Consider the following 24,014-nt stretch of genomic DNA (forward strand, 5'->3'; position numbering starts at 1 on the left):
GGTGGGGCAAATTTGGGATGAGGCTGCCAATACTTAAGGAGACCCGTTTCCAATGATGCCACAATGGTCAGGAAATGCTCATTCCTTTCCTCTGCAGCCATAAAACTGAGAAGCTGTACCAATGCCCTTTTGAAGGTGAGCCAGAAATAAATGCTGCATCACTTTGGCTGCAGGTGGACTTGAGGGATGAGCTCATGCGATCATCTTGAATGCGGCAATAGTGAGAACTGTGGCGCTATCACGGTGGCGGATCTGCGTGCCAACCCATTAAAAAAATCTCGTGCTACGTGCTGTCATTGTTTCCCGAAAGGCGACACTCTGGAAACAGCAGGTGACAGCGCCGGTTGAATAGTGAAGGCAAAGCAAAGAGCCGGCTACCTGACACCCGGTCTTCCTCGCATCGCCCTGCTATCGATCCACGAGGCTAATGCACCATCGAGTTCATGTGGGCTCCACTTAGCGCTGACGATATCTTTGCATGTCCGCATTCAAATGCGCATTTCTGAACGTCTGCTCAAGATTAGGTGCGCACATCCCAATGGACCGATGAGCAATATTAGAAGAGCCCACCTGTCCTACGGGCAAAACACGTCTGACCGTTATCTTCTCCGTTTGTGTCCTTATGCTACTAATGAGGTTAGCGATGGCGGGAAGGAAGTGGCGAATCCGTTTTTTAGCTCAGAAACGCGGTGACGGTTACTTGAGGCGGGAGCGCAAATGCTCTCCAGCTAGTTTCTGAAATGATCACAATGTCCATGTAAAAAAATGACAACAGTCCACGCTTTGCAAAAAAACATACTTGTCGACCGATTTCACAAGCAAAACAAAAAGCACCAATGTTGTATTCTTTGTCCATGACAAGACCTTTGCTTAATTTCACAATAAATCCAAATTAAGAAGGTGTATGATTGTGTTGTGACGTTTTATAGAGGCACGTTAGCCGAAATGTGGCTACAGAGTTAATTGGAGCACTGAATGGCAACGAGGAGGCACCCGGCGGAGGCATCGGACTTTCCAAACTTCTCAGACTGGCTTCTTGCCTTGTGTCTGATTGAGTCGACATGGCTAGATGTGTCTCCACAAAGGAGGGCTTGAAAAACTGCACAGACACGGCAGCAAATCCACTTATGGACTCTTATCAGTGCACCATACACGCATGCACACAGACACCTTCGCAAACATGCATAAACATCCAAACAGACACAACACACACTCACATGCACGCACACACTCCATCAGAGCTGCAGCTGAACGTCCTTGTCCGATGAGAGCAATCAATGAGAAAGAAGGAGGGAGGAAGAGGGGAAAGAAAAGGGACGAGGAGTCTGCGCTGAGAGGGGGCGGCGGCGGATGCAGACGATGGGTGGGGATGGCGGGTTGGTGGGGAGGGGGAGGCAGCTCCTCCCACAAGCAAGTTATCGAGCTGCGCTGGAGGTCCGTGATGCTGACAGGGCGAGCCAGTCTTCAGACGGCAGCCATCTCGTCGGATCCGGGATCAGCCCAAGAGGAAAGGAGAACCCTACCGCCGCCCGCCACGCTGCCATCCGGCCGCCTGTCCCGCCCTTTACGACTTAGGAGCCTGTCCTCTCTGCAGCCGCCGCCATCATGTGCGACTGTTTCCACCTGGCCTTCCCTAACTGGCACGGCGCGCCCTCTGGCACAGGTGAACATCTTTCCCTTTGGATCTGACATTGAATGCTTTTTGGGGGGCTTCACGGTGGTACAAGCGGTTAGCAGTCTGCCTCACAGTTCTGAAGTTCAGGGTTTGAGTCTTGCCTGCCTAGGTACTCTGGCTGAACCACCCCACCCCAAAATTCATGATAGCTTGACTCTAAATGATATGTCAATCGCAAGGCCCGGAGGCAAGAGCCGAATCATTTTGATATTGTGCCATACAAAAGCAAGTTGACTTTCATGTTTGATAGAGTTGTTTGATTTCATTTAGGCAAGAAAGTAGAATTTTATCTTGCATTGTAGAGTTTTTTTAATGAAATCCTTTCAAGGTGAAGTGGCAATTGTATTTGGTTGTCAATAAACTATATATACTGTCATAACAAAATGCACAACGTAGCAATATGAGGAGGTGAATCAACAGCTATGATTTTCAATCTTAGCTACGATGACAATGAGCCGCAAATTGTTCGTGGGTGTTACTTCATGTCAACTGGCGACAGGTCCATTGCTTGTCACGATGCGTTCTGTGACTGGCTGGCGACCAATCCAAGGTGTACCTCGCCTCTCTTGTTCAAAGTCAGCTGCGATGGACTCAGGCTAAGGGTGTTCTACTTAAGGCCCAGGGGCAAGACTCGGCACTGCATATCATCTCTCGAGGTCCACTAAAGCAAACGAGGCGTGTTGCCTTAGAACGGATTCGCTCTTTTCTTTTTGCCACAAAATCTAGACTTAAACGTGAAGCGTGTTTTTTAAGCATTTGTTCGAACTAGACCAGACCACTATTTAACAGAAATTATGATTCCAAATTCAATTTGATGTGATGAAGAAAATTACAACAGCAATTGAAAGCAGGTGATCTTTTGCAGTCCACCACAAAAATGAATTTGACACCTCTCGGGTGGGCAGTAGAAGAAACACAGATGGATGCTTGGCCTGAACAACATGCTGACTCAGCGGCAGCGTGTGTGTGTGTTTGTGTGCCTGTGTGTGTGTGTGTGTGTGAGCGACAAGCAAGCGTGCGTGCGTGCGTGTGTCTGTGGTGCTAATGCCAACCTGCAGTGAGCGCTGGGTGTGTCGTCTGCAGAGATGTCATCATCCCTTCTGGCGAGCTGGCCATCCTGCAGCTGCTGCTGCTGCTGCACAGAAGCGCTTCCTGTGGCACCCAAAGCGCAGCTGCACCAGACTAAAACAAAAAAAATAAATGATGCGCCACCTATAAAAAACATTGCAGCAGATGCCGAGCGGGGTGAACTCGTTCTTTTACTCCTCATCCTGCTGACTTGCCTGCTGATGCGGCACATGTGCTCGACGCCTCAAGGCGGTTAGATGCAATGGGGGTCAAAGGGGCAAATTCTTGCAGGCTTTACGTTACGAGCACATTACGGTGATGCGGTGGCACACGATGCCGCCTTTCGTGCAGACTTTGACTCGCAACCGGTGCCCTAATAGTGGTCGGAAAGCGAGCGGGAAGGGAATCTGGCGCAAAACTCTTTGATTCTGTCAGTCGTGGTTCCTTTTCATAAGATTCAAACTTCAGAACAAAGTTTCAAGTTGGCTGAAGACCCAGTGATCGCATTTCTTGAGTAATATGTTTGGGATGCTAGTAACAGCTGATGACATTTTCCAGTTGCCTGACGCTCATCGACCTCTGTCATTTTGCCCACGCTTTCAAAAAAGCACCTTAGTCTCAGGTTCTGTAATGTCTCCGAGAAGATGACAAAGTGTCCATTTTGTTTGTTTAGGACGTAAGACACTCAAGGTCAAGGTCAGAGGGGGTGTTTCAACTCATTCTTGACATTGACATTCTGGAGCCGACTTCGAAAATGGGAAAATCACTTGGGCAAATTCCTCACCCACATTTTATTGCATTGGTGCCTTTTATATATAAAACTGAATATATAAAAAAATACCAGTGAAAAGATGGCTTTCACAGACGGCGTGAAAATAGCTAATTATCCTAAAATGCTTGGCAATACTTTTCTAATGGTAAATCGATTGTAACGTTTGATAGTCTTCTATATGTCATGATATCCATCAAGAAATGAAAAACACAAAAGAAATACATTTGGAGACACCTAACAAGTGATAATGAGTCCCCAGGCTGAAACATACAGAAATTCAGAAAAATATTAAACAAATCTATATGCATTAAAAAAAAAACACTGGTTCTACCGTTCTTGTTGCCATGGTAATGAGGTCAAATTGCAAGGAGAGTTCAGTGGAGGGGTGTTTACACAATCACTTTGTGGAAATAAGCAGTTTCAGATAGAAAATTTTGAGATTACTTTGAAGAATTAGCTTCAATTTCTTGTTTCAGTGGATGAGGATATTGTACACTGAGAGCTCGAGGTTGAAATCCAATTGTGTTTCTGGGCTGAAATCCAATTATAAATAACATTCGCGGTGGAAGCGGCTTGTGTCCGAGTGCAAGCGAGCGGCCGTGTGACCTTTGACGACTTGGTCGAGTTAAGCGAGACCATCAGACAGAAAACAATCCTCTAACCGCTTTAGCTTTTGTTTCTGCGAGACATCACGATCGGCATCGAACGTGAACGTGAACGTCGTCGGTAAAACAAACAAACGAGATAAGGCAGAGAGCGCTCTGAGACAAGCGGAGCCACACCCACGTCGAGAGCTGCAGTGTCAACCTGCAGCAGATCATCTGCAGTGTGCCCTGCCGCTGACAAAATGCCGCTTCAGTGTGTCTCAACCGTGAGGTGCATTCTTCCGACGGCCATCGATATAAGCGGCCATGCGACAATCTAAATGTTGACTTTTCAATGTTGTATAAACAATCAAGCGAGTGCCTGCCCACCCATCAAACCAACCAGCCGGGTCAATCTTTTTCTGAGTGTTATATTTCTGAAAATGTACCTGGATGCGAGATGCTTATTATTATTATTAACCATTTATGACTTCAGTGTTGCTCATTTACATCATAGCCACCCCCTGCTGGCGGTTCTCTGCGCAAGTTGTGTAGCAATTATGTCTGCGACTTGTGCCGCACAAACAGATTTCGCCGGACTAACTGAATTGAGTTGAATGTGGAATTTCGTAGACGTCACAGTCAGAACCGGGCGTTTGCACCGTTGTGGGAGTGAACGTGGCCGATTAGCTTTGGGGCCACGGAAGACACCTGTCCATTTTCTCTACTGCTTGTTCTCACTAGAGCGGTGCAAAATTGCAGACTGAAAAGTGTACGTTAATTCTTGATCTTTTGCTAAATCATTTTATTACGATAACTGACATAATTATGTCTCCTTGAAGGTCTGCGCAGTAAGCACATGGCAAATATTTGAGAAAGGAGTTCCTCTTATGTGCACTGCTGGACAGTGAGTGAGTCACGTAAAGCCCGTCACACACAGCCACTGAATGGAACAGCACCTCATCAGCGCCGCGCACGACAATGATTGTAGCCCTGACACCGCCGGACGGCATCTGCCTGCTACCTTTATTCCATCTAATCCACTTCACGCCAATATCCTGGAACATCAGGATGAAGGCAGAGGTGATGCTTGCAACTCACAACTATTAACACAGGCGTATCAGAAACGCAACAACAGAGCTGAGGTTTGTTGTAGCAGCTGACAAAAGCCGACTGGGAGAAAGCTACAAAAACAAAATAGTGGGTTGAAGTCGACATGAAAATTGAACGACTTCCAACATAGTTATTTATCTTTTATTGATTTTACAAATTATTGACTAATCTAAAGTGTTGAAAATGGCTCACCCTCTTTCACAATGCAATGCTAGCAGTGGAACAAATTAGCCGTTTTGGGGATCAACTGAAAAGCGACTATTTTGGAGCCAGCGTACATACGTACAAGTACATCAGCGAGAGAGTTAGAAGACTGCCCGTGTGAAAGGCATCATAGGCAGCCGGAACTTGGGTGTAAAGTTTGACTTTCGACACCCAACATCCACACCCCTCTGTGTCCACACATACGGAAGGTGAGCGCGTGTACTGCCACCTTTTTTGTCTGTACCAGGCTGAACAAATCATTTGAGGCACTGGTTGCGTTCAGAAGTGCCTGGGGTCAGTTCCAGGACTTGAATAAATAACATCAGCAGGTAGGTGAACTGCTTAAGTCAATATGTTGGTTATTCAGACTTTTGATTCAATGTAGAGATTAGATGGTGAATGTTCCATTGGGTCAAATGAATGTGAACCAGTGTTTCTTCTTATCATCATGATTTGATGTTGTTGTTTTGCCCCCCAAAGCGAACAGAGCGCCATTTCTTAACACACTAACGCACTTAAAGAAGCAGTCGGAGCTCACATGACAAAGGTTAGCACAGTGTGTGAGGTCTTACTATGTCAGTTGGTAAACAACAAGGCTTCTGACAGCAACAATAAGTAACCAGATGCATATGTAGTCTGATCTTTCCTTTTTGGAAATGTGTCTCATGTATGGATCAATAAAGAGGATCACTTAAGAGAACATGGAGGAGATGGCCCTCGGGGGGATTTGTTGCCAGGAAGAACCCGTCAAAGTCTCTACGCAGCAAACTTCAGGCTCCAGTGAGATACAACAAATGTTGAAGGAGTCTTTCGCGTTTCTGTCCGTAGGAGCTGGGCGAAGGCTGAGAGCACCAGACCTCGGCTCAGAGGACCATTCGGTGAGTCTGAATATATATTTGAGTAGAATGGATTCATAGGAACCAGTTGTTGGATCTTGGATATTTGAAGAGGCAGATCTCAAATGAGTACAAATGCCACAGACTCTGAGTCTGAAATGTACAGCTACTGAGAAGAAGATACCCGTTTTGAAATGTAGAGCGTAAAAGTAAAACGTTGACAGACAAATACGTGGTAAAGTAGAGATAACTGAAAATCAACTTAAGCACAGTCCCAAAGAATTTATTATTCGTTACTTCCCATGACTGAAGGACTATCACAGCTTTTGTTGGCTCAGCAAAGTGTCATTTTCACACCTTTTGCTGGATACTGGAAATGCGAAGTAAAAAAAATTCAGAAATTAAAGCACGAGCTACCTATCTGCGTCATCTACAGGCATGTGACGAGCCGTCTCATTTCACCGAGGGTGAGAGACCACGCCCTCAGGGATCGTCCCCCGTGGAAGAACATCCGGAGACGGAGAAATATAGTGACAGCGACAAGGAGGTAACGCACAGGAAAGTGGAAAGGGGCCACCAAACTGGAGTCTGATTGACTAGAGAAATTTTCTCCTCAGCTCAGGAACTCATTTGAGTCGACTGTAATTCTTCTTGTGTTTGACACCACAGAGAGCACGCTCTTTCCTTTAAAAATACATTCTAGTTTTCATCATTGATGTTTTCACTATAAAACACACAACTCTGACACGCTATGCGACCTGACCAAAATTAAAAGGCCCACAGAGATTGAAAGTTGCCCCCCCCCCCCGACTCTCACAAATGTAAGCTCACAGTTATCCGTGTATAATTCAACCAAGAGAAGAAATAAAGGCGGTAACTGTGTTTGCTGACAGCATTGTTGCGTTTGGTGTAGGAAGATGACCCACACCATAAGCGAGGCAAGGGGAAGAAGGGTAAAAGGTCCAGCTTTGGCTGTGGATTTGACCGCCGCTCGACCCCAAAGATGAGCAAACTGAAGGTGAGTCAATTTCAATTTCTCCAGCTTGATAAACAGCGACCTGATAGAGTTTTTCCCACTCTACCTTTTATGCAAGAACCACACGTGAGACAGTTTGACCATTTTACGCTTGCAAGCGGCGAAAGGCATCAGCACCCTGTGTGGTACAGAGGTGCTTGAAAGCAGTCTGACTTTCACCTCTTGCAAGGGACTATTTATTGAGAGAAAGTAGGGTGGGGGTGAGACTGAACAGGTTTCGGGGGTCACCTCTGCAATCTGGGTAATGAGTGCAGAGGGTCTTAGCTCTTTGTTTTACAAGGTTGTGGAAACAGATACTAGTGGAGCATTTTTAGATAACTAACTAAGCAAGAACGTTTCCACATCATTTGGAAAGTTTCCACAACTGCAGGGAATGTGGAAAGTTTCAACGAGTCAAAGAAAGGTGGAAGGTTTTAACAAAGGTAATGATTCTAGTCAACATTCCAACATTCTGACATGAGAATGACCCCCTTCCCATTGACATGGGAATCCCCCCTTCCAAAGTTCTCCCACCCGGCTCAAAAGCACCATGGGTCCGGTGGAAGACACTCAACTGCCTGAGAACAGGAACAGTCAGCTCAAAAGCTGCTACGGCCAGATGGGGCTACAAAACTGGCCCAACCCTCTGTGAATGTGGAGAAGAGTACCATACCATGCAGCACTGCCTTGTCTGCCCTCTACTACCCAACCCCTGCAGCTTAAAAGATCTTGCTGAATTCAATGACAATGCAAAAGACTGTGTAAAGACATGGGAAACTGTCATCTGACTAGCACTTCAAAGACACGAAAAGAAGAAGAAGAACATTCCAACATAATCATATGATCAAAATAATGTGTCTACTACGTACCATATGATGGTGTTTCAACAGGAAGCGTATAGCCCAGAGTCAGGGATGATCATAAAAACAGCCCAAGATGGAGGTGCAGAAGGTCTTATCTATGGCGGAGGTGGTAAAGACGGCATCTTCATCAAAGAAGTGGTACCAGAATCGCCTGCTTCTAAAAGTCTACAACTCAAAGAAGGTATGCTTCCAGTTTGACAAAAGCTCAGAAGAGTATTTGCCAACTAATATTTTCTACTCCTTCTTTTAACGCAGGAGATCAGCTTCTGAGTGCCACTGTCTATTTTGACAATGTGTCATATCAGGACGCTATTCAAATTCTGGAGCATGCTCAGGCTTACAAAGTGAAGCTCTGCCTAAAACGCAAACCCGACATCACAGAGACGGAGCCCCTCGCTGAGTCTGACATCATTCCTGTAACTATTTTCAGTTACATCTTCAGACCCTTGATGTTGTCTTCTTTTTAGGAGGCAAAACTAACCATCCTGTTTCCCAACTAGGAGGATGAAACCTTCACTCCAGAGATGCGAGAACATGGGAAATCCAAGAGACGAGGTGATGCACGCATTTCCTGGCCTAAGTTTCCCTCCTTAGGGAGAGGGAAGAAGTCCCGTTTTGCAAGGTCTCACAGTTCTTCTGAGGCTGATGAGCAGAGAAAGTTGGAGCTGAGTCCAACCACAAGTGACACAGAGTCCCCAATAAAGACTCAAGACACCCTTAAAGGCAAGAAACGGCATAAGATGAAGCTTCCATCTCTAACAAAGAGAGGCCGCGTTAGCTCATCTGAGGATCAAGACACTGATGCACCAACATGCACACAAGAAGCAGCAGAACTGCTCTCACCTGAAGGCCTTCAAAGCCCCGTAGGAACGAGGCCTGAAGTGCATCGAATAGAAGAGATAACTCTGGTAGAAGATTCTGATTCAAGAGTGACTAAACCTCTTGCTCTTCAACACAAGGTAGAGCTCATTGCTATCGACAGCGCGTTGAAAACAACCGATCTAACGGTGGCTCTGACGGGTCAAGAAAGCCCTACTGGACCACTGTCTCCCGATGGTAAGAAAAAGAAGAAAGAAAGGTCTGAATTAAAAATGAAAATAATGGGGAAGGACAAATCAAACAAGAAAGAGGCAAAAGCAAAATCACCCAAAAGGCTCAAAACACTGGGCGCGAGTTTAGAAATAGCAGACCTAGGCATTGTCAGAGGGGATCAGCGCGAGCAAAAGACTGAAATTGAACAAACATCCCCACGCAAAGGCAAAAGTAAAAAAATAACCCTCCTCCCCAAGCGTGAAGACATTGAAATCCCTGGTATGGAGGACATGTCGCGAAGGACACAAGTCAAAGGAGCCCACGATGAACTACCAGAAACAGTGCAACTCTCAATTGATGTGGATAGCGTGAAAGAGGCTGTTTCAAAGTTGCCTGGATATAAATTGCCAAAGGTGGATATGTGTGGAGTACCTATTCCTGAAGAAATCACTGTGATAGATGCCAATGCTCAGAGAATATCAGTGAAAACACCCACTAAATTTGCTGATGGCAAAACAAAACAGGAGGCCCCCATCAGTAAGGCAGAGGAAGAGGACGCTTCCACTCCAGAATTATCCAAGACTTCTTTCAAGCTACCAAAGATCAAACCGGGTGACTTAAGTTCAGAAGAAGTTTTAACCGTGACCCGGATGGACCCAACAAATATAGAAACGACACAAGAGTGCCAACCTGCGCTCGACTCAAAAGAATCTGATAAGAAATCAAAGACGGCAAAGATAGTTTTGCCGAGCATCGGGTTTTCAAAGGCAGCCTTTAGAATCCCTGAGGTCGGAATGTATTTACCAAAGCCAAATATTTCTGGGCCCAAGGATGATGATGTGAAAGGAGAAAGAACTATATTCCTCCAAGAAGAAATAAGAGAAGAAGGCATTACGTCCGCTGCTGTGATAAGCACTGGTGAACTTGAATACATCGATTCGGCAGAATCCCCCGTTGAGAGGGAACTTGATGGAAAAGGAAGCCCATTACAAAACCTGAAATTTGAAGTATCATTACCAAAGTTAAGAGCTCCACAAATTGATTTAAGCTTGTCAAAAACTGATGGAAAAGTCAAATCACCTGATGCTCAATTAGGCGCATACAAATATATTCCGGAAGAGAAGATGGCAGTTGACATTGCAGGGTCGCCAGGAGATCAGGAAGCAAAAGGACGTAAGTTTAAAATGCCGCAATTTGATTTCACAATACCGGAAATCACTGGACCACAACTCAATGTAAACATTTTCAAAAAAGAGGAGGGTGTGAAAAAGCCAGATCCTGAACCAGAGGTACAAATCAAAGAAGCCTTAGATGTGGATTTAAGTCCCGTAAAAGCACAGGCATCACCACAGAAAGACAAAACACCCCAACATCTTCTGTCTGGGGTTGAACTTGATGGACATAAAGCCAAATTTCAAATGCCAAAATTTAAAGTTAAAGGACCTGATGTTGATTTTGGTTTATCCGAGGAAGGTGGAGATGCTACTGTGCCAAAGCCCAAGGTTGATACCAATGTTGATATTCCAAGAAAGGACCTTGGATTTAACATTTCCGCACCTAGCGTGGAAATTGAAGGACCTGTAATAGACGTGAAGACTACGGATGCTGATCAGGATGGAAAAGGCGGCAAGTTCAACATGCCACATCTCAGTTTCCCCATGCCCAAGATAAAAGGACACGAAACAGAAAAGGGCACCAGGGTGACAACACCGGAGGCTAAGGTTGATGTCCAAAAGCCAGATACTCCCAAAATCTACACTAGTGAGGCCAAAGCCGAAGTTAAACTTTTTGTACCACCAGCGTGTGAGGTAAAAATGGATGGACAGGGAATGAAGTTGAAAATGCCAAAGTTCGGAGTAATAATGCCAAAACTCAAAGGGCCTGAAATTGAGTTCAACTTAAAAAAGAAAGATATTGATGTCAATCGTCAGGTAACTGATGAAACAATTCCACAGACTCCTAAACTAAACGTAAATATTGGACAAACTGATGGATTACAGACAGAGATTGACATTAAAAAACCCGATTTACAAATGCAAGCTTTCAAATCTAATTTTGAGCACAGTGAGAAAAACCTAAAGGAAAATGTTGACATCAAATGTCCAGATGTTCCCACACTTGATCTTGGAAAAGTGAATATTGGGACAGCAGAGGTGAAAATGGAAGAACATGAGATTGATACTGAACCTTTGTATGCTGAAATTGAATATAAAAGAGGCAAGTTTAAAATGCCAAAATTTGGCATCTCCATGCCAAAGATGAAAGCACCCGACATTGATATAAGCTTATCAAAGAAAGATGGAGAGATCAAACTCCCGGAAGCTGAAGTTGAGCTCCCCGATGTTGATGTGAAACTACCATCAGCTAAAGTGGAAATAGAAGGTCCTGAGGTTGATTTTCAACCAGGTAGTGTTGAAGGATCATCATCAAAATTTAAACTGCCAACATTCAAATTACCAAAATTGGGTGTCGCTTTACCTCAGGTCAGTGTGGAAGTACCTGATACAGAAAAAGAGATCAAGGTGGAGGGAACAGATGTAAAATCACCAGAATTAAAAGTGGGAGCTAAAATTCCTGATGTTACTACAGATAGTGATGTGAAAATAGATGGTCATGAGAGCAAGTTCAAAATGCCAAAATTTGGTATCGCCATGCCGAGAATGAAAGGACCCGACTTTGATATAAGCTTATCAAAGAAAGATGGACACATGAAATTCCCGGAAGCTGAACTTGAGCTCCCCGATGTGGATGTGAAACTACCATCAGCTAAAGTGGAAATAGAAGGTCCTGAGGTTGATTTTCAACCAGGTAGTGTTGAAGGATCGCCATCAAAATTTAAACTGCCAACATTCAAATTACCAAAATTGGGTGTGGCTTTACCTCAAGTCAGTGTAGAAGTACCTGATATAGACAAAGAGACCAAGGTGGAGGGAGCAGATGTAAAATCACCAGAATTAAAAGTGGGAGCTCAAATTCCTGACGTTGCTACAGATGTTGATGTCAAAATGAAAAGATCAAAATTCTCATTCCCCAAATTCTCATTAACAAAGCAAAGTAGCAAAGAGTCAGAAGTTGAGATTGATCACCCAGATGTTGATGTTTCGATTCCAGCAGGGAAACTGGAAATCACTTCACCAGAAGTAGAGTTTCAATCACCAGATGTTGATGTGAAAATAGATGGTCAGGAGAGCAAGTTCAAAATGCCAAAATTTGGTATCGCCATGCCGAAAATGAAAGGACCCGACTTTGATATAAGCTTATTAAAGAAAGATGGAGACATCAAATTCCCGGAAGCTGAAGTTGAGCTCCCCGATGTTGACGTGAAACTAGCATCAGCTAAAGTGGAAATAGAATGTCCCGAGGTTGATTTTCAACCAGGTAGTGTTGAAGGATCGCCATCAAAATTTAAACTGCCAACAATCAAATTACCTAAATTGGGTGTGGCTTTACCTAAGGTCAGTGTAGAAGTCAGTGATATGGACAAAGAGATCAAGGTGGAGGGAGCAGATGTAAAATCACCAGAATTAAAAGTGGGTGATAAAATTCCTGATGTTGCTACAGATGTTGATGTCAAAATGAAAAGATCAAAATTTTCATTCCCCAAATTCTCATTAACAAAGCAAAGTAGCAAAGAGTCAGAAGTTGAGATTGATCACCCAGATGTTGATGTTTCGATTCCAGCAGGGAAACTCGAAATCACTTCACCAGAAGTAGAGTTTCAATCACCAGATGTTGATGTGAAAATAGATGGTCAGGAGAGCAAGTTCAAAATGCCAAAATTTGGTATCGCCATGCCGAAAATGAAAGGACCCGACTTTGATATAAGCTTATCAAAGAAAGATGGAGATATGAAATTCCCGGAAGCTGAACTTGAGCTCCCCAATGTTGACGTGAAACTACCATCAGCCAAAGTGGAAATAGAAGGTTCTGAGGTTGATTTTCAACCAGGTAGTGTTGAAGGATCGGCATCAAAATTTAAAATGCCAACATTCAAATTACCCAAATTAGGTGTAGCTTTACCTCAGGTCAGTGTGGAAGGACCTGATATGGACAAAGGGATCAAGATAGAGGGAGCAGATGTAAAATCACCAGAATTAAATGTTGAAGCTAAGATTCCTGATGCTGCTCCAGATGTTGATTTCAAAATGAAAAGATCAAAATTCTCATTCCCCAAATTCTCATTAACAAAGCAAAGTAGCAAAGAGTCAGAAGTTGAGATTGATCTCCCAGATGTTGATGTTTCGATTCCAGAAGGGAAATTAGAAATCACTTCACCAGAAGTAGAGTTTCACAAACCAGATATTGATGTCAATATAGGTGGTCAGGAGAGCAAGTTCAAAATGCCAAAGTTTGGCATCACCATGCCCAAAATGAAAGGACCCGACTTTGATATAAGCTTATCAAAGAAAGATGGTGAGATCAAACTCCCCAAAGGTGAAGTTGAACTCCCGGATGTTGATGTTAAACTTCCATCAGCTAAAGTCGATATTGAAGCTCCTAAAATTGAAGCTCGACCTGGTAGCGTGGAAGGATCACCATCAAAATTCAAATTACCAACAATCTCATTCCCCAAATTCTCATTAACCAAGCAAAGTAGCAAAGAAACTGAAGTTGATCTTGACCTCCCAGGTGTTGATGTTTCTATTCCAGAGGGAAATTTGGAGGTCACTCTACCTCAAGTAGAGTTCCAATCACCAGAAGGCCAAGAGAGCAAGTATAAAATGCCCAAATTTGGCATCTCCATACCAAAAATGAAAGGACCTGACTTGGATATCAGCTTGTCACAGAAAGATGGAGAGATCAAACTTCCAGAAGCTGAAGTTGAACTCCCCGATGTTGACGTTAAACTACCATCAGCTAAAGTGGAAATAGAAGGTCCTAAAATTGAAGCTCACCCAGGTAGTGTGGAAGGATCGCCATCAAAATTCAAACTGCCAACATTTAAATTACCCAAACTGGGTGTGGCTCTACCTCAGGTCAGTGTGGAAGTCCCTGATATGGACAAGGAGCTCAAGGTAGAGGGACCACATGTAAAATCACCAGAATTAAAAGTGGAAGCAAAAATTCCTGATGCTGCCTCAGAAATTGATGTCAAAATGAAAAAGTCTAAATTCTCATTGCCCAAATTCTCACTAACCAAGCAAAGTAGCAAAGAATCTGAAGTTGATATTGACCTCCCAGATGTTGATGTTTCTGTTCAAGCAGGGAAACTGGAAATCACTTCACCAGATGTTGATGTCAATATAGATGGTCAGGAGGGCAAGTTTAAAATGCCCAAATTTGGCATCTCCATGCCGAAAATGAAAGGACCTGATTTTGATATAAGCTTATCAAAGAAAGATGGCGAGATCAAAATCCCAGAAGCTGAAGTTGAACTCCCAGATGTCGATGTTAAACTACCGTCCGTTCAAGTGGACATTGAAGCGCCTAAAACTGAAGGTTGTGTTGAAGGATCACCATCAAAATTCAAATTACCAACAATCTCATTCCCCAAATTCTCATTAACCAAGCAAAGTAGCAAAGAGGCTGAAGTTGATATTGACCTCCCAGAAGTTGATGTTTCCATTCCAGAGGGAAATCTGGAGGTCACTCTTCCTCAGGTAGAGTTTCAATCACCAGAAGCTAATGTTAATATAGAAGGCCAAGAGAGCAAGTTTAAAATGCCAAAATTTGGCATTGCCATGCCAAAGATGAAAGGACCCGACATTGATATAAGCTTATCAAAGAAAGACGGCGAGATCAAACTCCCAGAAGCTGAAGTTGACGTCGATGTTAAACTTCCATCAGCTAAAGTGGAAATAGAAGGTCCTGAGGTTGATTTTCAACCAGGTAAAGTTGAAGGATCGCCATCAAAATTCAAACTGCCAACAATCAAATTTCCCAAATTCTCATTTTCAAAGCAAAGTAGCAAAGAGTCAGAAGTTGAGATTGGTCTCCCAGATGTTGATGTTTCTATTCCAGAGGGAAATTTGGAGGTCACTTCACCAAAAGTCGATTTTAAATCACCAGATGTTGATGTGAATATAGATGGTCAGGAGAGCAAGTTCAAAATGCCAAAATTTGGCATCACCATGCCAAAAATGATAGGACCCGACTTTGAAATAAGCGTATCAAACAAAGATGGAGACATCAAACTTCCGGAAGCTGAAGTTGGACTCCCAGATATTGATGGTAAATTACCATCAGCTAACATGGATATTGAAGCTCCTACAATTAAAGGTAGTGTTGAAGGATCGCCATCAAAATTCAAATTACCAACAATCTCATTTCCAAAATTCTCATTAACGAAACAAAGTAGCAAAGAGGCTGAAGTTAAGATTAATCTCCCAGATGTTGATGTTTCTGTTCCAGCAAGGAAACTGGAAATCACATCACCAGAAGTAGAGTTTCAACCACCAGATGTTGATGTCAATATAGATGGTCAGGAGAGCAAGTTTAAGATGCCTAAATTTGGCATTGCCATGCCAAAAATGAAAGGACCTGACTTTGACATAAGTTTACCAAAAAAAGATGGAGGGATCAAATTTGTGGAAGCTGAAGTTGATCTCCCAGATGTCGATGTTAAACTACCATCAGTTCAAGTGGATATTGAAGCGCCTAACATTGAAGCTCAACCAGGTAGTGTTGAAGGATCTCCATCAAAATTTAAACTGCCAACATTCAAATTACCAAAATTGGGTGTGGCTTTACCCCAGGTCAGTGTTGAAGTACCTGATATGGACAAAGAGATCAAGGTGGAGGGAGCAGACATAAAATCACCGGAAATAAAAGTGGAAGCTAAAATTCCTGATGCTGCTACAAATGTTGATTTCAAAATGAAAAGGTCTAGATTCTCATTCCCCAAATTCTCGCTAACCAAGCAAAGTAGCAAAGAGTCAGAAGTTGAGATTGATGTCCCAGATGTTGATGTTTCAGTTCCAGCAGGGAAACTGGAAATCACTTCACCAGATGTTGATGTCAAAATAGATGGTCAGGACAGCAAGTTCAAAATGCCAAAATTTGGCATCGCAATGCCGAAAATGAAAGGACCCGACTTTGAAATAAGCGTATCAAAGAAAGATGGAGAGATCAAACTCCCAGAAGCGGAAGTTGAACTCCCAGATATTGATTTTAAATTACCATCAGCTAATGTGGATATTGAAGCTCCTAAAATTAAAGGTAGTGTTGAAGGATCACCATCAAAATTCAAATTACCAACAATCTCATTTCCAAAATTCTCATTAACTAAACAAAGTAGCAATGAGGCTGAAGTTGAGATTGGTCTGCCAGATGTTGATGTTTCAGTTCCAGCAGGGAAACTGGAAATTACATCACCAGAAGTAGAATTTCATCCACCAGATGTTGATGTCAATATAGATGGTCAGGAGAGCAAGTTTAAGATGCCTAAATTTGGCATCGCCATGCCAAAAATGAAAGGACCTGACTTTGACATAAGTTTATCAAAAAAAGATGGAGGGATCAAACTTGCGGAAGCTGAAGTTGAACTCCCAGATGTCGATGTTAAACTACCATCAGTTCAAGTGGATATTGAAGCGCCTAAAATTGAAGCTCAACCAGGTAGTGTTGAAGGATCTCCATCAAAATTTAAACTGCCAACATTCAAATTACCAAAATTGGGTGTGGCTTTACCCCAGGTCAGTGTTGAAGTACCTGATATGGACAAAGAGATCAAGGTGGAGGGAGCAGATATAAAATCACCAGAAATAAAAGTGGAAGCTAAAATTCTTGATCCTGCTACAGATGTTGATGTCAAAATGAAAAGGTCTAGATTCTCATTCCCCAAATTCTCACTAACCAAGCAAAGAAGCAAAGAGTCAGAAGTTGAGATTGATATTCCAGATGTTGATGTTTCGATTTCAGAAGGGAAATTAGAAATCACTTCACCTGAAGTAGAGTTTCAAACACCAGATGTTGATGTCAATATAGATGGCCAGGAGAGCAAGTTCAAAATGCCAAAGTTTGGCATCACTATGCCAAAAATGAAAGGACCCAACTTGGACATAAACCTATCCAAGAAAGATGGAGAGATCAAACTCCCACAAGCTAAAGTAGAACTTCCAGATGTTGATGTTAAACTACCATCAGCTAAAGTGGAAATAGAAGGTCCTAAAACTGAAGCTAAACCAGGTAGCGTGGAAGGATCGCCATCAAAATTCAAATTACCAACAATCTCATTTCCAAAATTATCATTAACCAAGCAAAGTAGCAAAGAATCTGAAGTTGAGATTGGTCTTCCAGATGTTGATGTTTCAGTTCCAGCAGGGAATCTGGAAATCACTTCACCTAAACTAGAGTTTCAACCACCAGATGTTGATGTCAATATAGAAGGGCAGGAGAGCAAATTTAGATTCCCAAAGTTTGGCATCTCCATGCCAAAAGTAAAAGGGCCTGACATTGACGTAGGTTTGGCGAAGAAAGATGGCGATATCACATTCCCAGAGGCAGAGGTTCAACTCAAAGAAGCTGAAATGAAATTACCATCTGGAAATGTGGAGATTGAAGATTCAAAGATTCAAGTTCAGCCAGGTAGCGTTGAGGGATCTCCTTCAAAATTCAAATTGCCAACATTCAAATTACCTAAATTGGGTGTGGCTTTACCTCAAGTCAGTGTAGAAGTCAGTGATATCGACAAAGAGATCAAGGTGGAGGGAGCAGATGTAAAATCACCAGAATTAAAAGTGGGAGCTAAAATTCCTGATGTTGCTACAGATGTTGATGTCAAAATGAAAAGATCAAAATTCTCATTCCCCAAATTCTCATTAACAAAGCAAAGTAGCAAAGAGTCAGAAGTTGAGATTGATCTCCCAGATGTTGATGTTTCTGTTCCAGCAGGGAAACTGGAAATCACATCACCAGAAGTAGAGTTTCAACCACCAGATGTTGATGTCAATATAGATGGTCAGGAGAGCAAGTTCAAAATGCCAAAGTTTGGCATCACCATGCCAAAAATGAAAGGACCCGACTTTGATATAAGCTTATCAAAGACAGATGGAGACATCAAATTACTGGAAGCTGAAGTTGAGCTCCCCGATGTTGATGTTAAAGTACCATCAGTTCAAGTGGATGTTGAAGTGCCTAAAATTGAAGCTCAACCAAGTAGTATTGAAGGATCGCCATCAAAATTCAAACTACCAACAATAAAATTCCCCAAATTCTCACTAACTAAGCAAAGTAGCAAAGAGGCTGAAGTTAAGATTGATCTCCCAGATGTTGATGTTTCTGTTCCAGCAAGGAAACTGGAAATCACTTCACCAGAAGTAGAATTTCAACCACCAGATGTTGATGTAAAAATAGATGGTCAGGAGAGCAAGTTCAAAATGCCAAAGTTTGGCATCGCCATGCCAAAAATGAAAGGACCCGACTTTGATATAAGCTTATCAAAGAAAGATGGTGAGATCAAACTCCCGGAAGGTGAAGTTGAACTCCCGGATGTTGATGTGAAACTTCCATCAGCTAAAGTAGACATTGAAGCTCCGAAAATTGAAGCTCAACCTGGTAGCGTGGAAGGATCGCCATCAAAATTCAAATTACCAACAATCTCATTCCCCAAATTCTCACTAACCAAGCAAAGGAGTAAAGAAACTGAAGTTGATCTTGACCTCCCAGTGGTCGATGTTTCTATTCCAGAGGGAAATTTGGAGGTCACTCTACCTCAAGTAGAGTTTCAATCACCAGAAGCTAATGTAAATATACAAGGCCAAGAGAGCAAGTTTAAAATGCCCAAATTTGGCATCTCCATGCCAAAAATGAAAGGACCGGACTTGGATATCAGCTTATCACAGAAAGATGGAGAGATCAAACTTCCAGAAGCTGAAGTTGAACTCCCCGATGTTGACGTTAAACTACCATCAGCTAAAGTGGAAATAGAAGGTCCTAAAATTGAAGCTCACCCAGGTAGTGTGGAAGGATCGCCATCAAAATTCAAACTGCCAACATTTAAATTGCCCAAATTGGGTGTGGCTTTACCTCAGGTCAGCGTGGAAGTCCCTGATATCGACAAGGAGATCAAAGTAGAGGGACCACATCTAAAATCACCAGAATTAAAAGTAGAAGCAACAATTCCTGATGCTGCCTCAGAAATTGATGTCAAAATGAAAAAGTCTAAATTCTCATTGCCCAAATTCTCACTAACAAAGCAAAGTAGCAAAGAATCTGAAGTTGATATTGACCTCCTAGATGTTGATGTTTCTGTTCAAGCAGGGAAACTGGAAATAACTTCACCAGATGTTGATGTCAATATAGATGGTCAGGAGGGCAAGTTTAAAATGCCCAAATTTGGCATCTCCATGCCGAAAATGAAAGGACCTGATTTTGATATAAGCTTATCAAAGAAAGATGGCGAGATCAAAATCCCAGAAGCTGAAGTTGAACTCCCAGATGTCGATGTTAAACTACCATCCGTTCAAGTGGACATTGAAGCGCCTAAAACTGAAGGTTGTGTTGAAGGATCACCATCAAAATTCAAATTACCAACAATCTCATTCCCGAAATTCTCATTAACCAAGCAAAGTAGCAAAGAGGCTGAAGTTGATATTGACCTCCCAGAAGTTGATGTTTCCATTCCAGAGGGAAATTTGGAGGTCACTCTTCCTCAGGTAGAGTTTCAATCACCAGAAGCTAATGTCAATATAGAAGGCCAAGAGAGCAAGTTTAAAATGCCAAAATTTGGCATCGCCATGCCAAAGATGAAAGGACCCGACATTGATATAAGCTTATCAAAGAAAGACGGAGAGATCAAACTCCCAGAAGCTGAAGTGGAACTCCCGGATGTCGATGTTAAACTTCCATCAGCTAAAGTGGAAATAGAAGGTCCTGATGTTGATCTTCAACCAGGTAGTGTTGAAGGATCGCCATCAAAATTCAAACTGCCAACAATCAAATTTCCCAAATTCTCATTTTCAAAGCAAAGTAGCAAAGAGTCAGAAGTTAAGATTAGTCTCCCAGATGTTGATGTTTCCATTCCAGAGGGAAATTTGGAGGTCACTTCACCAAAAGTCGATTTTAAATCACCAGATGTTGATGTCAATATTGATGGTCAGGAGAGCAAGTTTAAAATGCCTAAATTTGGCATTGCCATGCCGAAAATGAAAGGACCTGACTTTGACATAAGTTTATCAAAAAAAGATGGAGAGATCAAACTTCAGGAAGCTGAAGTTGAACTCCCAGATGTTGATGTTAAACTACCATCAGTTCAAGTGGACATCGAAGCGCGTAAAATTGAAGCTCAACCAGGTAGTGTTGAAGGATCTCCATCAAAATTTAAACTGCCAACGTTCAAATTACCAAAATTAGGTGTGGCTTTACCTCAGGTCAATGTTGAAGTACCTGATATGGACAAGGAGATCAAGGTGGAGGGAGCAGATATAAAATCACCAGAAATAAAAGTGGACGCTAAAATTCCTGATGCTGCTCCAGATGTTGATGTCAAAATGAAAAGGTCAAAATTCTCATTCCCAAAATTCTCATTAACAAAGCAAAGTAGCAAAGAGTCTGAAGTTGAGATTGATATCCCAGATGTTGATGTTTCGATTTCAGAAGGGAAATTAGAAATCACTTCACCAGAAGTAGAGTTTCAAACACCAGATGTTGATGTCAATATAGATGGCCAGGAGAGCAAGTTCAAAATGCCAAAGTTTGGCATCGCCATGCCAAAAATGAAAGGACCCGATCTTGATATAAGTTTATCAAAGAAAGATGGAGAAATCAAACTCCCCGAAGCTGAAGTTGAACTCCCAGATATTGATGTTAAACTACCATCAGTTCAAGTGGATATTGAAGCTCAACCAGGTAGTGTTGAAGGATCCCCATCAAAATTCAAATTACCAACAATTAAATTACCAAAATTGGGTGTGGCTTTACCTCAGGTCAGTGTGGAAGGACCTGATATGGACAAAGGGATCAAGGTGGAGGGAGCAGATGTAAAATCACCAGAATTAAAAGTTGAGGCTAAAATTCTTGATGCTGCAACAGATGTCAATGTCAAAATGAAAAGGTCTAAATTCTCATTCCCAAAATTCTCATTATCCAAACAAAGTAGCAAAGAGGCTGAAGTTGAGATTGATCTCCCAGATGTTGATGTTTCAATTCCAGAAGGGAAATTAGAAATCACTTCACCTAAAGTAGAGTTTCAAACACCAGATGTTGATGTCAATATGGACGGTCAGGAGAGCAAGTTCAAAATGCCAAAGTTTGGCATCACCATGCCAAAAATGAAAGGACCCGACTTTGATATAAGCTTATCAAAGAAAGATGGAGAGCTCAAACTCGCAGAAGCTGAAGTTGAGCTCCCCGATGTTGACGTTAAACTACCATCAGCCAAAGTGGATATTGAAGTGCCTATAATTGAAGCACAACCAGGGAGCGTGGAAGTTTCACCATCAAAATTCAAACTACCAACTTTCTCATTTCCCAAATTCTCTATCACCAAGGATAGTAAAGACTCTGTAGTTGATATTGATCCAGATGTTAATGTTTCTGTTCTGAAAGGAAAAATGAAAACTTCACCTAAAGTGGAGTTTCAACCACCAGAAGTGGATGTCAACAGCAAGATTACAATGCCAACATTTGGCATTTCCATGCCAAAAGCTAAAAGCCCTGACATTGACATAAGCTTGTCAAAGAAAGATGGAGATATCACACTGCCAGTTGTTGACCTTAAACTCCAAGAATCTGAAATGAAACTACCATCTGCTAAAGTGGAAATAGAAGGTACTAAGATTGAAGCTCAAAGAAGTAGTATTGAAGTTTCTCCATCAAAATTCAAATTACCATCTTTCAAATTGCCTAAATTTGGAGGTTCTCCACCAAAAGTTGAAGTGCCTGATGTGGGTAAAGACACCGAAACTGATGGCATAAAGCCAGAGATACCTGAAGATGATGCAAAGCAGGTGGTTTCAACACCCATCATTGACATTGAAGGCCAGTCTATGGAAGTGACAACTCCAGGAGGTGAACTCGGAGGATTAGGAATCAAACTGAAACTATTACCAGATGTTGAGGCTGAGACTGAGCTGCCGGATGTTGAAGTTGAACAATTGGAAAGTACCATTTCAGGCCCAGAAGCACCAAAGACTGAGGTTGACGTCAAGTTGAGCAAAGGGACAGGGAATGACGCTCTGAGTCCCGTCTCTCCGAGCAAATTCAAACTACCGTCTTTCAAAATGCCAAGGCTAGCATTTTCACGACAAAAACCAGAAGGAGAAAATGTCTCACCTGACACAGAATATAAAGACAATCAACCAGAGATGAAAGCTGAACTGAATGGAGATGGTAAACCATTGCAAGCCACTCCCACATCATTTGGAGCTGTCCTTGAAAAGCTTGACATTGAATTTGATGTGTCAAAAACTGAAAAAGAGGAAGAAGACCCAGACGCCTCGAAGGAAGTCATAGAATGGAAGGGCAAGGAGCCCAAGCAACAAGTGACCAAAAGTCCTGAGCGCACAGGATGGTTTAGGTTTCCAACATTTGGGCTCTCGTCACCTTCAGAACCTGCCAAAACGCCCTGCAAAAATGACCAGAAAGATAAAAAGAGCCCACCAGGAGAACATGAAGAGGACTTGAGCCCAACTTGTTCTGTGCAGTCTTCCGACATCTTTGCTGACATCAGCTCAACAGCGACAAGCGAGTATGTCAGTTTGCCCTCTTCTCCTCCAACCAAGGTCATGGCCAAATATTCTGATCTGAACCTACCTCCAGATATGGGAGAGATGAATGTCCAAACTTCCACTGCCAGGTCAGAGCTGATCACAGTCGAGTCAGATTTACCAGAGAAGATAACTATTCTGTCATCTGAGGTCTTGTCTTCCTCTGAGGAAACTCTCAGAGTGGCGTCGGAGAAAATACACGTCTTTACATCCAATGTACAAGTAGGCCCTGAATCACATCACACCAAACTTCTGTCTGCCGTCCAGTCGGCAGGCGAGGCCGGCCAATCGTCGTCATCGTGGACAGTGGAGAGTTCACAGAGCAGCAGGAGGACAGTGTCGCAGAAACGTATTGTCCGGGAAACGTCGCGCGAAAGCACAGAAACCTTTGTGATTACCAAACAGATCACCAAAACCATCGACCCCACCGAGTTCTTCGCCAACGAGGAGGCGGCTTCGTCCATCCAGCGTCTCAGAGAATCCGTTCACTCGGAGAAAATGAGATTTTTTGACGGTGCTGAGAAGTGAGGTGCTAGCTAAATCAACTTCCTTGGTCTAAAAGTAGAACTTTGTCAGTGTTTAATCGAAAGCAGGTATTAATGGAACCTCTGGCTGCATGTTGCAGAATGAAAAAGAGATGGACAAAGTGTTTTGGCAGAAGGAAAACGCAATGAAATTGTTAATAAGCTATGTATCTAGGTGTCTTATTTCAGGGCTTCCCTAAATATGCTTACGTGTGGTACAGAAAATGTTTACTAGCTGCATTTGTGCTCTAGCATCACAAGGGTGTTAACGATGAGGCTATAGCAAAATGAATGTTTACGATAGTCATAAAACACTGTGTGTGTCTGTGAGAGTGTGTGTGTGTGTGTGTGTGCGTACGTGTTTACGCGCATGTGTGTGTGTGTCTGTGTATCCGCTGAGGTATTCTTGTTGATGCAGTATAGGAAACACAAAGAAATGTAACGGTTACGATGATGACAAAGTGTACTGCTGTATTTTTTATTCCTATTTTTGCTTAAATCTCATTTGCTACAGTACATACATGCATATGTATCAGCAGTGCATTCTCAGCCAGTGTGAATAATAATAAAGCTGTGTAAATAGCTTTTAATGATCTCTGGACTAATCCATATGCTTCAACTCCAAATGTTTGCAATATACACATCAATAAATACGTATTATTAGTCCAAGCATGTCTGAAGA

The 24,014-nt window shown here is 42.6% G+C and overlaps 1 protein-coding gene across 1 annotated transcript; it reads left to right on the forward strand.

Moving 5' to 3' along the window:
* Window positions 1-1,414: 1,414 nt before the first annotated feature.
* On the forward strand, window positions 1,415-23,336 carry LOC119116340 (protein AHNAK2-like). Its single transcript, XM_037241646.1, has 8 exons — window positions 1,415-1,663; window positions 6,245-6,294; window positions 6,689-6,799; window positions 7,166-7,270; window positions 8,158-8,311; window positions 8,386-8,546; window positions 8,631-14,762; window positions 23,076-23,336. Exons 1-8 carry the CDS (start codon window positions 1,606-1,608, stop codon window positions 23,334-23,336), a joined length of 7,032 nt encoding a protein of 2,343 aa, XP_037097541.1. The 5' UTR covers window positions 1,415-1,605.
* Window positions 23,337-24,014: the final 678 nt, after the last annotated feature.

This window comes from Syngnathus acus, chromosome 22 (assembly GCF_901709675.1).
Source record: "Syngnathus acus chromosome 22, fSynAcu1.2, whole genome shotgun sequence".
NCBI classification, from domain to species: Eukaryota; Metazoa; Chordata; class Actinopteri; order Syngnathiformes; family Syngnathidae; genus Syngnathus; species Syngnathus acus.